At 44.5% G+C, this 18,837-nt stretch overlaps 1 protein-coding gene across 1 annotated transcript in view; it reads right to left on the bottom strand.

Annotated features, from left to right (window-relative positions):
• Positions 1-18,837, bottom strand: part of kcnh7b (potassium channel, voltage gated eag related subfamily H, member 7b) — a 443,308-nt gene that overhangs the window by 169,088 nt on the left and 255,383 nt on the right. The window contains exon 5 of the mRNA XM_078227700.1: positions 2,825-3,259. Coding sequence (XP_078083826.1) covers positions 2,825-3,259 — 435 coding nt within the window. The remainder of the gene's footprint in view (positions 1-2,824; positions 3,260-18,837) is intronic.

Here is an 18,837-nt window from a genome sequence, read left to right as displayed (position 1 = left end):
TGACCGAGTGTGACACCTTGCAAAATTGAGGTCAGTGGGAACAAGGTGGAACATTTTCTACTGGTTGGAGTCATTCCTAACACAAAGGAAGATGGTTGTGATTGTTAAAAGTCAATCATTTTTCCCTCAGGACATCACTGCAGGAGTTCCTCAGGACTTCCTAGGCTCAACTTCAGCTGCTTCATTAAAGACCTTGCCTCCAACAAAGGCCAGAAGTTGTTCACCGATGATTGCACAGTGTTCAGCACCATTCGCAACTCGTCAGACACTGAAACAGTCTGCATTCAGCAAGACCTGGCTAACATTCAGGTTTGAGCTGAGAGTTGGCAAATAACATTTGCACCACATAAGTGCCAGGCAATGACCATCCCCAATCAGAGAAAATCTCCCCCTTTCTCCTCAACATTCAATGGCATTACCATCCTTGAATATCCCATCGTCAATATTCTGCGGTTACCATTGACTCGAAACTGAACTGGACCAACCATTATAAACACTGTGGCTATAGCAGCAGGTCAGAGACTGGGAATTCTGCGGCAAGTAACTCACCTAACTCCCCAAATCCTGTCTACCATCTGCAAGGCACTGGTCAGGAGTGTGATAGAACACTGGTCACTTGCCTGGTTGAGTTGCCAGACCAACAACACTCAAGAAGCCCAACATCATCCAATACAAAGCAGCCCACTTGATCGGCAGCCCAGTCCTCATCTTAAAAATGAATTCCCTCCACTACTGACACACAGTAGCAGCAGTCTATATCATTTGTAAGATGTACTACAGTAACTCACCAAGGCTCCCTCAACAATACCTTTCAACCTGTGACCACTACCACCTAGAATGGTAAGGGCAGCAGCTGCATGGGAACTCCCATTGTGGGAGCACTGTGAGGATACCTACACCACATGGACTGCAGCAGTTGAAGAAGGCCATGGCATGTTCTCAAAGTAGTTAGGGGTGGGCACCGCATGCTGGCCATGCCAGCCATGGTCACATCCCATGAATGAATGTTGTCTGTTAGCAAACCAGCCGGAAATGATTCCGCCTGTGTGTGAGATGGTGCAGAGGCAACTTGGGAGAAACACAATCGAAAGCACCAAGCAGATAGATTCAAAGTAAGAAATCAACCAGCACCTAGGTAAGTGGCTGATGATTTCTTCAAATAAAGCTACAAGTAGGGGTGTTCATTCTGCTGCTAAATTTGTTTTTGCTGTGGAAGTTGAGTGAGGACATTGGCTGAAATGTGGCTCCAAATGGTACCACTGACATCAAATCAGAGTGATTGATGTCAGGACCTGCCTGCTCTGCATACTTTCAGTGGATGTTCACTTTGCGCATGTGAGTTAATGTCTGCGCCCAATTGCATCAGATATAATTTGCCCCACAAATATACATAAGTGCTGCTGGTGCCTTTTGGAGCTTTGTCAGTGCTCAGAGCATCTAATAAAATGGTGCCAATGAGACTAATTTCTCACTCAAGGGTTTAGTACAGAAGCCTAAGGAGTAGAGCTGATTTACCATCAAAGGTTAGCAAATGAGCAATGGATGGTTGAGGGTTTGGAAGGGGATATATAGATGGACAAAGTTGCAGCGATAATGGTGGATGAAATCATGGGTGGACTTGAAGATGAGAATGAAGGTTTTACATTCAATGTTTAACATGACTGGGAATATGGAACCAGGAGGCACCTGAAGGGCTCAGTTCCAAAGTATTACTGGCACCCTCTCAGCTCCCCCAGATTGCTTCCTCCTCATATTGTTCCTACTCCTGATCAATTTCCACCCCTTCCAGACTCTACCTGAGGGCCGCTGCCAAAATGGAGACTGGCCCAACTTTGTCCATGTGGATCTTCCTCTGGACCCCCAATGCCATTCCCAGCTCACCAGTAATATGCTGGTGAGCTCCAAGGTCCATTTTCCAATGAGACCTGGGCTTTTGACATCAGGTTTGCATTCTCAACGTGTTGCTTATTTCAGGTTCAATTGCAGTCAATATCATTTTCATCCCATCAAGTCTAAAGATGACAACAATGTAGATAAGGCTTTGGCAGCTTTAGGCTAAGGTAATCACACATATAGTGAAATATTGTAGAGCTGTAATGTTGATGGATTTGTTGAGTGAGATATAAAGGGGCCATTATTCTATGATTCTATCTATTTTAACTAACCCTATATAAACTTTCATTTTATATGTTTACTGGGCTGCCTCTGGTAAAAGGTGAATAAATATATAAGGAGGTTCACGCACCCTGAATATAGTGATTGTCTGTGTGACACATCATGCATAAAGATGCTGTTAAGAGTGACTCATCCTACATCAATTGACTCCCTTTAGTAATTCATAAATGGCTATTTATAATGACTCAGCCGACATTTGACTCACTGTACGAAAGGCTATAACTACTGACTCATTTTCTATACAGAGACCATCTATAGGGCTCAACTCTCTTCAGGGTATATGATTTGTGGTTTTCTCTGCAATGGGAGAGCACCAATTGTGAATATCCTCTATACAATACAATGATTCACCTGTACAAAGGGTTTGTCTAATTTTAATCACCAAAAGAGGCACAATGACTCACTGGGCATAACTGTAGGAAACTGGGGAAATACCATCTTTTTCGTAGACGATTTCATTTGTTGTCCATTCCCCAGAAGGCACTGGGAAATGTATATTGAAAATCAGGATTTGTGGACTGAATGATTAAAACATTAGCCTTATTAACCTTGCGATTAAATCATTTGCAAGTCAACATTTTCTGAAATAATAACATGGTAAAATCTAAACTCATAGAAAACATGCTTTGTAAAGCAGTGAGATGCCTACCTTCACTTGCATGTCGATCCCTAAATATAATCCGAGAGTTAACATGGTATCCTTCAATGTCATGGGCTGAAGAGGCTCTTCTCATACTGCACACACTTTCTCTTGACTGACTGTACGTTAGACCAGAGGTAGACTGCAACGTGTCTGGGTTCAGTCCATCCCAATGTCGCTTTGGTGAAGAATGATCCAGGGGTCCTGGCAAATTTACAAATGGCGGAGAACTATCCGGCTCTGTCAATGCTTTAGTGTCTTCAAACTCGGAAGGGCCACAGCTTTCGCTTGTGGGGGATTTCAAGTCTTTCATGGCCAACGAATCATCGCTTACTTGAGATGGCTCCACTATAACCGCATCTGGGTCCTCTTGAGGAAGAGATTGTTTGCTAGATGTAAGAAGTCTTATTGCAGGCAGCTTTAGTCTGAAAAACCTTCCCCGGCCTACAGTAAATGAAATAAATGAACATGAACAAGCAATACTAATCATCTGTTTACTCATACTAAAATACCCAATAACAAGAACATACAGGAAACAAAAGCAGACATTGACAATAGCAAACACATGCCAGATCGCTCCATCTGCTGCTACATTTAAAACAGAAATCCTGTTCCTTGACAGTGGGTTGATATGTTAATTGCTTACAATTAACAAGATGCACAAACTATTAAATTGCAATCTGATCAACTTTGAAAATATTCATAGATGTTTCATTGATATGCCAGGAAAAGGATTCAAGAGTTGTGTATGCATTGAAGAACATTTTTGAGCAAAAAGAGCAATTTTGATTATGGATGGCATTTTAAATACATATGATTTTGTCATCATTTTCTGAACAAAGGAGATGACAAAAACAGGGAACAAATCGCACTGTGGACATGAGAATAAATTAAGAAAATGACAGAGATTACGTATTACCATGCACAAGCTATCATGGTTGTGTATGAAAGACTGGTTGGACCATAGAGACCATTCCTATCCTACCATTTTTCATATACACAATGGTGGCACAATGGTTAGCATTGCTGCCTCACAGCGTTAGGGACCCAGGTTCAATTCCCACCTTGGTTCACTGTCTGTTTAAGTTGATTTATTATTGTCACAAGTAGGTTCACATCAACACTGCAATGAAGTTACTGTGAAAATCTGTGTGGAGTTTGCACGTTCCTCCCGTGACTGCAAGTGGTTCCTCTGGGTGCTCTGGTTTCCTCCCACACTCCAAAGAGTGCGGGTTAGGTTGACTGGCCATGCTAAATTGCCCTTTAGAGTTAATGAATTAGCGAGGTAAATACGTGGGATTATGGGATAGGACCTGGGTGGGTTTGTGGTTGGTGCAGGCTCGATGGGCCAAATAGCCTCCTTCTGCACTGTAGGGATTCTATGTAAAACTGGCTACTAACAATGAAGTAAAAAATATTTCTCAGTTAGGTGTGCTAAGAACCTAAATTTTTAGGAAAAGGTCAGGCGAAACACAAACTTTATATCATGTACAGATACTTGCAATGAATTCACAAATTGGAGCTAGGATTGAGATTCTGATCTTGATGGTACTGACATTCTATTTAATTTCACACTTTCAGCTTGAGCTTTGTGAGAGCCAAACTATTTCAGTGACTGATGAATCACCTTTGTCAGCCTCTTGACAAAGTGGTAAGGCTACAGGAAGCTGAGCATTCTTACTCTTGATCATTGTGCTCATAATGTTCTGAACCATCGTTTTTCAGAATGAAGCAAGTGCACTTGCAGACTGGGAAAACACTTCAGATTCCAGAACTGCCACCTCTCATTACTCAGAGATTGTCTTTGACAAAGGCTGTTATACATGATGAGGGTTGACTTGAGTTTGACGACAAATTGAATATTTGTTGCCCTTGGATATTTTAGATCTGTGCTGCTGCAGTGGTTTAGTAGCTACTGACGTTCTCAATTTTGCAGGAACCTTTGACTTTTTAAAAAAACTTGGATGGTCCTTTACATCTGACAAATTATTGTTGCACTTAATGTTGACATGTTGCTTTTTTTGATGTGCCTCAATGTGTCCAGCAAAGGCGTTTGTCAAAAAAAATGACTGTTGGCAAATAAATGAATGAATGCTTAACATGTTCGTATGACGTCCCTCTGTCCATTCTGTTAACACAGGCGTAGATTCATTTGTTTTACACATTTTGACCGATCTTTCAAAATAGCAGTGAAAGGCATTTCATTCAAACTTCTTAATTGTTCTTCTGCTCACGTTAGTTTCAGTCATTTCTGTATCATATTTTCCTGCGCTTCTTTATTTTTAGAAATGAATTCAGCTCACTTGAAAGATAGAAAGAGGACTAGAGATAATTTGGTGACCAGCATTCCCAAGGGAAGCATAATTCCCAGAGATTATGGGCTTAAGAATTGGCACCAGACATTTTAGCCCTAACTCCAATCTGCCTTGCTGTTGGTTGCAGTTTCTCCACAGGGAGTCCGAGAGCACACTGGTGAAAAGTATGAAAAAGTTGCCAACACCAGCAAAATCCACAGGGAATCTTGGACTGACATGTGTGGAAGAAGTTCCAGTGATATTATTATACTCCTGAAACCAATTTGGTCCAGGAAAACATCTGAATGATGCAAATCCCAAAACCAGAATGAAAAATGTAATCCAAGCACACATTTTTAATCATTAAAAAATGTTTCTTTCAGAATGTTGAGAAGACAACATACAGCCTCCTGAGGAGCTCTAAGTGTGCTATGTGTTTACCTGCGAGTACTTAAATGGCAGGATGTGTATCATTGAAACATCATGGTTTTCACAAAGTTCCAACCCAGAGGAAAAAATAAAATACCATATGCAATAAGTCTGAAATATAACATTAGACTGTGTGATTCCGAAAGGACTTTTACCTTGTTCCAATTATTTATGCATAGCCTTTAATGTGCAAAATATACAAACTTCAGAAGAACTAGATACATATATACATGTCCGCTCGCCTGCAACATCATCTGACTTCACTCCTGCCTCAGCTTATCTACTGCTGAAACTGTCAACAGCACCTTTTTCACCTCCTTGACTTAACTATTGAAACACAAACATGGGGCAGAATTTTCCATTCTGGAGACTGAGGCCAAGATTTTCCACTCCCGTTTGTACCAGGCGGGTTTGGCGGTGAAAATGGAAAATATTGAGAAAAGGCCAAAATCACGTTTTATATCGATACAGAAGCAGGAAGTGATCATCCCCTCCCCCTGTCAGAGGTGGCCCGTGTTTCCCACTTCAACATCAGGAATCTCATTGTAATGCATCTGCATATCATTATCAGGACTTTATGCTGGAATCACAGCCCCACATCAAAAAATGCATCCAGGGCAGTGTGATTTTATTTTTATTCATTCATGGGACATGTGTGGCGCTGGCTGGCCAGCATTTATTGCCCATCCCTAGTTGCCCGAGGGCAGTTGAGAGTCAACCACATTGCTTTGGCTCTGGAGTCCATGTCGGCCAGACCAGGTAAGGACGGCAGATTTCCTTCCCCAAAGGACATTAGTGAACCAGATGGGCTTTTCTGACAATCGACAATGGCTTCATGGTCATCAGTAGAATCTTAATTCTAGATTTTTAAAAATTGAATTCAAATTCCACCATCTGCCGTGGTGGGATTCTAAACTGGGTCCCCAGAACATTAGGTGATTTTCTGGATAAATTGTCTAACGATAATACTACTTTAACAGTGCAATGCATGACTGGCCTCAGAAGGCATGCACTTGTTGAGCAAAACTCCAAGGGAACTCAGAGCTGAGTGCACCACCCGGGGGGGGGGGGGGGGAGGATAATGCCAGAGGGTGCAAGAGTAATGTCAGGGGTGCCAGTGTGGTGCCAGGGGGTGCAATAAGGTGAAGAATGTTTTCTGGTGTGCTCGCTGTAGCAGCCTTGGGGGAAGCTTTGGGTCAGTGCCAGTACAGTTCCAGGTTTTTGACGGGCATAGCCCTCTCCCCTGGACTGTGATACACCTGTGTGCCTCTGGTGGGTTTGGTTCACCAGGTGCCCGTCATGGTGAACCCACCATGAATGTCCAATCAGTGGAAACACTTGCAGGGTGATCTTACCGGCTCATCACACTGGTAAATCAGCATGGCAAGCTGGTAAGATCGAGAGAGAGGTGAAAAATCGGGTTTGCGCCTGGTTTCTCGCCTCTCGCAATCTTACCAATCCTGGATTGCTGGCGTGATTTCAATATTTAAACCTTTACTTAAATATTATTAGTGAATCATGGACATAATTGACCGGGTTCACTTGCTTTAACGGCCTTCGCCAGGGGGCAGGGGTTAAGCGGAGGCAGGGGGAGCTGCACACTCTGCAATTGGGGGGACGGTTGTTCGGGCTGGTGATCAAATGGGCTGGAAGGGGGGTAGGGACGTGATTGGCCGGGATCTGTATTGGGGTGGTGATCAGCTGGGGGGGTGGGGTGTTATCAGGGTGATATCCGGGGGGGGGGGGGGGGGGGGGTGGTGAGGGGGGGGCGGTGAGGGGGGCACAATCGGCCAAGCTGGGGTGGCTGGATGGGGGGGGTAGGGGTGATCAGCCAAGGCGGGGGGGGAGGGGGGTGATCAGCTGGGGTGGGTATTGGGGTGGTGATCGGCCAGCGGTGTGGGGGGTTGTCAGGGCGATATACAGGAAGATGGGGGGGTGGAGGGGCAATTGGCCGGGGAGACCAGCGATCGGGGAGGGTGGGGGGGCATCCAAGCACACTCCAGGTGCCCCAACTCCTCAAGGAGTTGAGGGGGGGGGGCATCAGACACCCAAAGGGAGGGGTAGCAGCTGTCAGGCACCCTGGGGTGGTGGGGAGGGTGTAGTTGGGGAGGGAGAATTCCAAAAGATGCGCAGCACCAAGGCTCCTTTGTGGACAAAGGCAGCAGATACAGGGGGACACCATCAGCTGCAAGTTCCCCTTCAAATCAAACGGCATCCTGAGGTGGAATTATATTGGTCGTTCCTTCACTGTCACTGCGATAAAATCCAGGTACTCCCTTCCTATCAGCATTGTGGACGTACCTACGCTACATGGGCTGCTACAGTTCAAGAAGGCAGCTCACCACCATCTTCTAAAGGACAGTGAGAGATGGGCAATAAATGTTGGCCTAACCAGTGCTCCCCAAATGCTATGAATGAATAAATAAAACATTTTATCACCGGCATTGTGGATTTTTTTGTGGCAACATTTGTTTGAATTTTCTCTTCAGTCAGTAAATTGTGGGCTATCTATCTGCAATCTGGTTTCTGAGTCAGATTTAACAATTGTTTACAATTTTTAGAAAAATATCTTCCTCCCAGTACATGTTGACTTTCTTCTCCCCTCACTTTTGTCAGATCTCCTGGGAACACCTTTAGTTCACCTCCAATTCATGCTGCCACTTTTCTCCCTCTTCAGTTTAAGATGACACTTTTTTCCTCCTCCACCCTAACGCGTGTCATCTTCTACTTCTCTTTCCCCAGATGAACCTGGCATTCTTCTATCCTTTCTCCTTTCAGTTCATATCAGTCCTCTTCTCTCCTTCTTCCCTACAGTTTATGTTTTATTCAACTCCCACTGCATTTAATTTCAAAAGTCTTCTTTTCCTCTCTTCCTCCCAGTTGTCCTCATTGTTCTTATCAGTTGCTGCTGATCAAATGGAACAGACTCAGTTGTTCACTTGAAGTGGGAATGTCTAATTTCACAAGGCTAGAGAAATTCTCACTCATCCCTTGCCCCACACCCACCCCTCCACCACTTCAGGTACTGTTGAAGTTTATTTCATGCTTTCTTGCTGGTTGATGGGTCACTGTTATCCTACACCAGTTTCTGTCACCTTCAGTTTCAGTACGCACTAAAGTTCAGACCCTAAGTTAAGTGACAGAAGCACAATTTAAGAGCTGGGCTTGGAACTAAAGTGCAATGGCTTGATGGGTGACCTCCATGAAGTTCAGCAATTGAAGTTCACCAATTGAATTTTGGCTGCAAACCCTGACACGTAGGCGCCAGGTCCAAAGCACTGTCTCTCCATGTAAAACATGTAGATATGGAGGGCGTCATTTACACAGTGCTGACAGTACATATCTGATGGCATTTGACATTCTTGGCCATCCTCCTTTGATCCTGACCATCCTCATCTATTATGCCTAGTGGCAGTGGAGTACTGAAAGGAATCCCCATCACTGAGTGCCATCTGCCAGCAAAAAATGATTGACAGTGTGGCTGTTAAAGTTCCGATTCCCAATCCGCATGAACTTGGCCGGGTTTGACCACCCATTTCACATGAGTAATGATTAGCACATTGTACATGTGGGAATGAGCACAACAACTTTGCAAAAATCCTTCTGTGAGTACAATAATGACCAGCTTTGCATGGGAATAACCTAAACACAGTTTGAATGCTGAAGCACATCGCTCACTGAAAAGTCACGCAGCATTTTTATAACAGGCGCGAAATGCAGAAACTTAAACTGCTAATTTTTCACATCCCACCTACACAATTGCTGTTGGTACAAAGCAGCACTTCCTATACTTAAATCTGAGTTTTCAAATACAAGCATAGATTTTGTACTCTTATTACTGCATGGAATTAAGTACGTGTTACATTCTATAAGATAATCAATTTAATTCAATTTAACTTAGGAACTAAATATCCTGGTGTTTGAAGTTAATTGATCAAATATTTTTAGAAACAATATAACTGAAATACACACTGTTGATATGAAAGATAACACTTCAACATTAACAAGCCTTCTAATTTATTCTGCATTTTCTTAGGATTTTCCTATACCTTTCAGATGGACTTTAGGAATGGTATAGCTCACCATTTACACAGATTGTACATATTTAATTTTGGACAGTAAGAGAGAGATTTGTTTTTATGTTATAAATAATACATACCATCTTACTGATTAAACGTAAAATATTATTTTTCCCCCGACCCCTTGTATGTACACATGGTCCCTTCTGCTTCACTGCCTTAATATGAACATGCTAAAGTCTATTACTGATTCCATTGTCTGAGGGCCACTCAGCTGGAAATGAAACATGAATTTCCTCTGCTTCGACAGCCACACAATATATGAAGAAACAATACGTGGCATATTCAAGGAATGAATGCACTTCAAAGCAAGCAATCATCTTTCCCTGACGCGTTAACATTTTACAGGACTCAGTCAGGCTGAAATAGATTCCAATCTGCAAATTCAAATCATTGTGGAGGTTGGCTGCAGCCACATTTATACTGACATCATTTGTTCCTGACCAGCTGCTTCGGTGGGGAAACCCTTCCTTTGTCAAGCTTGATTTCCTGAGAGAAAGGGGCTTATACGCAGTAGGGCCTGCAGTGACAGGCAAATAATTGAACATTTGGATATGTATATATAAAGTGACACTATGATTATTTATAGGAAGGGAAGCAATTAAAAAGACTGGCAATTGAAGTGCTACTTGTATTTGAACAATTGACTCCAATGCAATTTATTCCTACCGTCCAAGTTACATAAAAAAACACAACTGTTGTACATTTCTCCATTTTGTACCCCTTTATTCAATTTTTAAAGGCAACTTTGTGTTTTGAAAATATTTCATTGATGATAGATTTGTTGCAAACAGCACAAAATAAACCTTTGATATTTTGGAAGCAATAGAAAATAATGGAGTTCAATATTAAAGCTCAGAACAGTACAATGGGAGGATTTAGACTGTGCTTACTGATCTTACACTGGGTGCCAATGATGGAAATATTCAGAAAGTGAAGTACCGATACCTCTCACTTTAATAAGTATTCACCAAAAATATACATTTGCATTGTTCAGAGGAAGCTGGGTATCAGATGTCATCTTGATGGAATTTTTTTAAATGGAAACCTTGGGGCTCCTAGACAGAAAATGGTTGATTTGTATTTGTCCATAAATGTTTCTAAAAATAGTAACTGCTGCTTACTAAACAGTCTGCCATCTGTTCCAATTAGAGCAGGAATGTTGTACAAATAATCCTTGAATATGAAATTTCTGTCAGCGTCTAGAAAGATCCAGCTGCACCACACAATAAAACTTAAATACAGAACATATCAGGACTGACAGCAGTGAACTTTACCTGCAGAAGAGTCACTGGAGATAGGATTGCCATCTGAAATACAATTGAACTACATTTGTTGAAAGCAGCATGGTTAGTGAAAATTCAAGAACAGTAACATGTAGCAAGATATATACTGATCAAAGGCGTTTTGTTCTATTAACCTTGACAAATGTTTAAGGCTTGTAAAGCACCTTGTGAATCCATAATTATTTATCTTCAGCGGTAAGATCCGTCCTATTATTGCATCAAACTAGAGATAATTTTTACTTACCTTTTCAATTGACCCCCATCAGGCAACTCTGACCAGTCCTCTGGTCCTCCAGTGTTGCACAGCGCTATAGAGGTTTACACTTTTGCCACACAAAGAACTATGGAGTATATACGTTGGGTAAACATAGGTAAACTAGACTCTGGCCACAACCAGGAATCAAAGCTCATTTCTTTCACTGCTATGATACTCCTGTAGTAAGGAAGCTCTCAAAACTCTTATGCAGACACACACATAATCACTGAAATAGCCAGGAGACTCTGAACCTGTGACTTGTGACATTGAAGGTGTATTCTCCAGCATTGTAGCACAGGACTGTCATCCACAATGGCTCTAAATCTTGAAAAGAACCTTGGGGAGTTTTTGTCTTCTTATCTGCAGCTGGACTGGGCATGTTTGCTCCTACAGGCGACCTGGATCGACTGGGTCATGTTATTCATTGTAATCCATTATTCCATGTGGAGAGGCTTGTTTGTACACGGGAGCTGAATCTCTCCCCCTTTTCAGTGTGAGAACTTCCAATGAGACTGTCCTTATCAAGTGTGCAAGAAAGATGTGCAACCCCAGAACATCTCTTATCAGCTCTGATAAAATTGTTTCTCTTAAAGGATTACCTCCTTTAAAAATAAGTTGGTTCAAATCCAGCTTGATTTTTCTTTTTTACGGTAATATTTTGCAGTTGTATTGAGAAATTCATCCTATTCTTTGGCAAAATTATTTTGAAAGATTGATTTGAATTTGAGGCTTATTTTCTATGGATTTCTGCTTTCTGTCATGTGCGAACACCACGGAAAAATACAACAATTTATTTAATTCAGAAGGAGGCCATTCTGCCCATTGTTTTCCTGCCAGCTCTTTAAATAGCTCATCTGTTTAACTGCCGTGTTCTGTGCCAATATTTTTTCCTTATATATACACAAATATCCAATTACCTTTTGAAATATACCTTTGGAATTGCTTGCTGAATCCGGAACTACATTCCAGATCACAATTAGTTGCATTAGAACAATCCTCCATACCTTCCCTCTGCCATTTTTGCTAATTAAAATAAATCCGCACCCAATGCTAACTGACCCTTCTGCCAGTAGAAAGAGTTTCTCCCACTCTACTCTCAAAACTGCTCAAAATTTTGAACACCTCCACTTAATCTTAATGTTCCCTGTTCTAAAGAAAGCAATAATGGATTGTCTAGTCTCTCCACATCACTGTAATTCTGCATCACTGGTACTATTCTGATAAATCTCCTCTGCCCTCTCTTTGAGTCCTTGACAATTTTGTTCAAGTGTTGGTGTATTGGACATAATCTAGCTGAGCCAGGGTCAACCAGAGATTTACAAATGTTCAATCTAACGTTTTTGCTTTTATACTTTATGAGCGGAATTTTACAAGATTTTTTCTAAGTGTCCAGCTGGCATGAAAACGGGAGAGTTCCTGATCCATTTTTTGGGTGAGTTTTCATTCCCAATCTTATGCACTCAGTGGCAGGGTCCAGGCGATGGCCAAGTCACAGCAGGCCACGGCAGAGTCTCAGAGGGACATGGCTGAGTCACAGCAGGCCACAGCTGAGGGCCTCAACAGGATTACTTAGATTCTGCAGCTCATGGCTAAGAGGCTCGAGAGCTTGCAGGAGACCCAGCAGGACAGTGCTGAGACACAGCGGACTTTGGCTACAGCCTTTCAGAACATGGCCCACTCACAGAGGATCATGGCTGAGGGGCTGCAGAGTGTGGCCCAGTCTCAAAGGGCATTTGCTTCTGTGGCCCCTGATTCAGAGGGCCATCGCTGAGGGCACGCTCACCATGGCAAGAAAGCAGGTGGTCCTCCAGGACTGGCAGGGCCAGGTGATGCCGGACCCGAGGGAGGAGGAAGGGCTCAAGCCTGTGTTAGGCCTTCCACTCAGCAGGCTGCAGCTGTGGCTACAGCTTCTGATTCCCCCCTTCCTGACACCAGAGCATCTCAGGGGCAGCGGGATGAAGAGGGTGTCAAGAATACATCCCTGAATACCTGCATGCCAGCCAGGGCCCTCAAGATCCAGGCCCGCCAGAGGATGTTCGCCAAGGGCATCACTGGCCATGGGGCACGGTAGGCAGCTGGCCACCTCAACCTCAGATGTACATCCTGGAGAAACACTGAGATGTAGTGGCAGGCCACGTAAAGTTAAAAAAGTTGTTGTGACACTAAGATGGTATGGGTGAAGGCGAACACAAGTTAGATACAATATTTAGGCACTTTAAAGTCTCATTTTCATATGTTTATATATCATCAGTAATTTTGAAGGTACTTTTATTGGCACCAATAAATGTTATTTCACCCCACATCTGTGACTAATTTGTCTCTGATTAGCCCCCAACAGGAATGTACTTACTCCGGCAGTCGCCGGAGAGACTCTGCGTGTTGATGTCAGTGGGGGAGGCCCCTCAGTGCACTGCTACTGTGAAAACCAAGGCGCTCAAATCATTCACTGGCTACAGCGGGTGGCATGCATTGGCAACGACTTGCAACACCTGCCATGGCATCCCCAGAACCCAGGAGAGATTCCCTCACCCCCCCCACCCCACTTGCCCCGGGGCCCTTATTGGGGGTTTAGTGCTCCCTTACCCACCACTCAAATGTGGGGCCAGATGCCAGCATGCATGTGGAACTCAGGTATGAGTCAGACGAGTTTGCAGCAAGGCATCATCGCAATGGCGCATAACGAGTCGTCATCACCTTCCTGCCTGCCACAAAAACTCGCTAACACAGCGTACCCAGGCCCACCACTCTGGTGTTACAATGTTGCAGGTGATTGTAGGACTGAAAAGGGGGAAGAGGGTGGGATGGGACACAGATGCAGCAACACAGGCCCCTAGTGACCAAACCGCGTGGTGTTCAGGGCCTCCCTCGCCGCACTCGCATGCCTGACCCTTGCTGCTGCCAGCCCTCCAACGCCTGGGTGGTGTTGCTCATTGTCATTGTCCTCCTCCTCTTCCCCTTCCTCCTCCTCACCCTCCTGCTGGGTGGCCTCCTCCCCAGCGACGCCCAGCTGGTCGGACTCCATGTCCTCTTCCTCCTCCAAAAGGTCTCCTCACTGCTGTGCCATGTTGTGTAGGGCAGGGCACACCACCACAATGCGGGATGATATCAGGGGGCTATGTTGGAGGGCCTGGCCAGAGCGGTCCAGGCATCTGAACTGCAATTTGAGGAGTCCTACGCACCGCTCCACTATTGAATGGCTGGCAACGTGGGCTTCATTATATCTAGTCTCCGCCTCAGTCTCAGCCCCCCGCACAGGCATCATCAACCAAGTCCAAAGCGGGTATCCCAAGTCCCCCACGAGCCATCCCTGCACCCTGGGCTCCTCCTCAAAGACCTCCGGAGCATCAGAACTCTTCACTATGAAACTGTCATGCAAGTTGCCGGGGTGTCTGGCGCAGGCGGCATGATGTTCAGCTGATGGTCACACACTAATTGCACACTTATTGAATGGAAGCCCTTTCTGTTCAGAAATCTTCTTGGATTTTTCACCGGGGCCTTGAGGGTGACGTGGGTGCAGTCTATAGCCCCCTGCACATTTGGTATCCCCAATATAGCCACAAATTCTGCAGCCCAGGCGACCTGCTGGCCTGTCCAGGTCAAATTTGATATACTGGCCAGCCCGGGCATACAGGGCATCCGTGACCTCCTTCACATGCTTGTGGATGGATGATTGGGAAATGCCACAAAGGTCTCCACTGGCGGTCTGGAAGGACCCAGTGGCGTAAATGTTTAAGGCGGCCTTCATTTTCACAGCCACCGGGAGTGGATGCCTCCCCTGTGCTCTGAGGTGCAAGGTCCTGCAACAAATGGCACAGGTATTGCACTGTCTCCTTTCAGAGCCAGAGCCATTGGTGGCACGTGATGTCCGACAGCTGCACAAAGGTTTCCGCTCCCTCCTTCTCCTGCCCCCCCCACCTCCCCCAACCCCCTCGGGGTGAATGGCAGCCATGTCCTGCCTCCGCCGGCCATCTCCCTCTACTTCTGAGCTTGGTAAGGCCTGGGCCTCCTCTGCCTGCAATTCATCCTCCTGCTTCTCCTCCTCAGCTCCAGCAGCAACAAAAAGAACAGCAAAGTCAATGGGTTGCACTGCAAGAGCCATCTCGTCACTCTGAAGGGGGGGCTTTGGGCTGGGGAAGGGGAGAGACAGATGGAGATGTGAAAGAACGCTACTCGCCCCAGCCCAACAAACAACCTCACCATATCCCCCCACAGTCTCCGAGCAGCGCATACGCCCACATTCACCCCCCACAGCCCCTCAGAATAGTAATAAAGATCCACTCACAAACACACACCCAGAACCCATGCAGCAGTGGCCACAGACAATGCTGCTTGACAAGTCCTGAGGTTGCAGCACTGCCACTTCAGAGAGTTTCCAGCCCATCCCTCTCCAGCAACAGTGCTTGCCACTGCTAGCACTAGGACCCAGAGTCAGCGCTGAGACCCAAGGTCAGCGCTCAGACCCGGGTCCGTGCTGAGAATCCGAAGTTGGGCCCCGTGAGCCTCTCACCCCCCGCCCCCCCCCCCCCCCCCATCCTCCACACTTGCAGGCCCACCCCGACCCAAAACGCAACATGGCCGCCACGAAACAACCCCCTCTGAGCAGCACGGAGCAGTTTGAAAGCAGAAACTTACCTCCTGGCTCACCCTTACTGCTCCAGCAGGAGAAACTATCTTTTATACTTGAGGTGTTTTCCTGACTGATTCCAGCTGCAGCGAACAAGGTGTTTAAGGTGAATGAACTGGGGCGACTGGGAGTGAAGCTCGCTAATTACATTGTGATGAATGCAAAAAAATGCAAATTGACGTTTCCGCCCATTTTGGGCGTCTCCGAATCGTGCCTTTTTTTGTGGTAAAATGGGAATGGCGCGAAAATGGGCACCATTCCCACTCGGCGATTCACACCCGATTTTACGACTTTTTCTCGCCGCAAAACAGGCACTGGAGCGGGTCCAGCGGAGATTCACACGGATGATCCCAGGAATGGTAGGCCTGACATACGATGAACGTCTGAGGATCGTGGGATTATATTCATTGGAGTTTAGGAGGTTGAGGGGAGATCTAATAGAAACTTACAAGATAATGAACGGCTTAGATAGGATGGACGTAGGGAAGTTGTTTCCATTAGCAGGGGAGACTAGGACGCGGGGGCACAGCCTTAGAATAAAAGGGAGTCACTTTAGAACAGAGATAAGGAGAAATTTCTTCAGCCAGAGAGTGGTAGGTCTGTGGAATTCATTGCCACAGAGGGCTGTGGAGGCCGAGACATTGAGCGTCTTCAAGACAGAAATTGATAAATTCTTGATTTCTCGAGGAATTAAGGGCTATGGGGAGAGAGCGGGTCAATGGAGTTGAAATCAACCATGATTGAATGGTGGAGTGGACTCGATGGGCCGAATGGCCTTACTTCCGCTCCTATGTCTTATGGTCTTATGGTCTTATGAGGTTGTAAAATTCCACCCCAAATGTTAAATCTGTCTCCTTTTTGCTTTGATACTTTATGCTTCTATTTATAAAACCAAGAATTCTGCATGCTGTTTAAGAACCTTACAAATTTGTCCTGCTCTCTTCAAAACCCCCAGGTTTCTGTGCTCCTTCACCCATTTTAAAATTGTAGCATTCTATTTATATTGCCTCTCCTTACGTTTTCTTCCTTGAAGGATGACTTAATGCTTCTCTGTGCTCAATTTCATCTACCATGTGTCTACTAATTTCACCAATCTGCCCACGTCTTTCTGAAGGCTGTTATTACCTTCATCAGTCTCTATTGCAATTTCCAACTTCATACTATCTGCATAATTTGAAATTATGCCCCCGATATCCAGGTCCAGGTCAATGGTACTTATGAAAAAGAGCAGTAACTGCAATACTGGCCCCTGGGTTTACGACTGTATATGCCCTGCAGTTCAATAATCAAATTATAAAATAAATATATACATACGCCAAAATCTTGCTCCCATTCCTTGCTGGTGGGATCTTATGGTCCTGCTGATGGTGCAACCCTGTCACAGGTTTCCCAGTGGCAAGGTGTGTATTCAACGGGATACCTTGTTGAAAACGGCAGGACCATAAGATTCCACCGCCAGCGAAACACGCCGCGGAGTAGGAGAAAAATCCCGCCCATGTAGTTTCTATAGAGAAGTTCCCTGATTTTCACATGGGCTACAATAAATAATAGTAATACAGTAAAATTAGGCATGATGTTGAACAGGTAGGAAACATTTTATTTTCCAATTTTAGCTTTGGATTCCTTGAAGTATTGCCTTTTCCAAGCGACACTTCTAAATACTGGTAACTGCTGCCAGTTTCCCTGGACAGGCAGATGATATACATGCACATTTGACACCAGACGAATGATGGCAGGACACAAAACTCCCTCTCAGCCTTGCTGGAGAACACAAATTTGATCAATCTTTCAAGCTTCACTATATGTACAGTCTGTACTAGACCAGCGGGTAGATGTAAAACCAACCTACATTTGTGTAGCAGTGCTTCCAGTCATAAGTGACAGCTGTTAGCTGGAATGAGGATAGGTATTCATCTGGGATAGATATTCATGGAGGAGCGGTTTGTCGCTTATTCCCAGTCAGTCTCAATTAGTATGTAGTTGCACAGATGGCAGTCACTTGCCAAGCAGACTGGTGGGAAATTAATTGCTAGATACAGAAAAAATCTTGAATCTGGGGACAATTCCTTTTTCTGTATATGGACATTGCCTCTTTAAAAGGGAAAAGCATATCCAAAAGTCAGGTTTTTGAAATGGTCTAAATACATAGCTGTCCATATGATACCCTTTGATTCAAGACCAATATGGTAAAATTTTACCAGTTAGAAGATGTGGTGAGAAGTAGCTGCCTTACTCCACTATGCGTAGCTGTAACACTGAAAATATACAGTCAGTTGGTCTAACAAAGATTGGAAAATTATGGCCAATGGCACCGTAATTTCCACTGTTAATTTACCAGAGTTCAGTTAGCATCTAATTTCATGCCTGCTGATGTCACAGTGAAACATATTTAGCCAGGCAACTTAAAACATCAAATCAGCCTTCCACTCTTCCAAAGTCGTCTGCATTTTCCATGTTGAAGACATATGGGCTGGAATTTTACCGCCTCGTCCGCCCCAGAATCCCGAGTGAGGTCGTAAAATACCGGCCATGGGGGTGCAAAATGCACCTATGCAGTAACCAGTTATCCAGTGCCACAGACGTTGGCTTGCTTCCAAGATGGCATCTGCACTGTACAATTGTACAATGCACACACACCTGTGCTGGTTGCAGAGAGGACATTTTGGTGAAGACATTTAGCATAGTTGCAAACCATCCTGACTTGTAAATTTATCGCCATTCCTCCTGATATCAGTCATCAGAAAAATGCTAGAATCTATTATTAAGGATGTCTTGATAATGCAGTTAGAAAAACAGAGTATGATTAGGAATAGTCAACGTGATTTTACAAAAGGAAGATCCTGTTTGACAAATTTAGTTTTTTGAGGGTGTAACTAATAGGGTAAATAAAGAAGAAACAGTGCACGATGTATACTTGGATTTCCAAAGAGCATGTGATAAGGTGCCTTGCAAAAGGTTAATACACAAGATGGAGTTGGGGGTTATATAATAGCATGGACAGAGGATTGGTTAACAGGCAGGAAGCAAAGAGTAGGGATAAATGGGGAATTTTCA

The sequence above is a fragment of the Mustelus asterias genome, chromosome 14, assembly GCF_964213995.1.
Source record: "Mustelus asterias chromosome 14, sMusAst1.hap1.1, whole genome shotgun sequence".
NCBI classification, from domain to species: domain Eukaryota; kingdom Metazoa; phylum Chordata; class Chondrichthyes; order Carcharhiniformes; family Triakidae; genus Mustelus; species Mustelus asterias.
The sequence above is the reverse complement of the archived record's forward strand: the minus strand, read 5'-3'. Positions and strand labels throughout refer to the sequence as shown.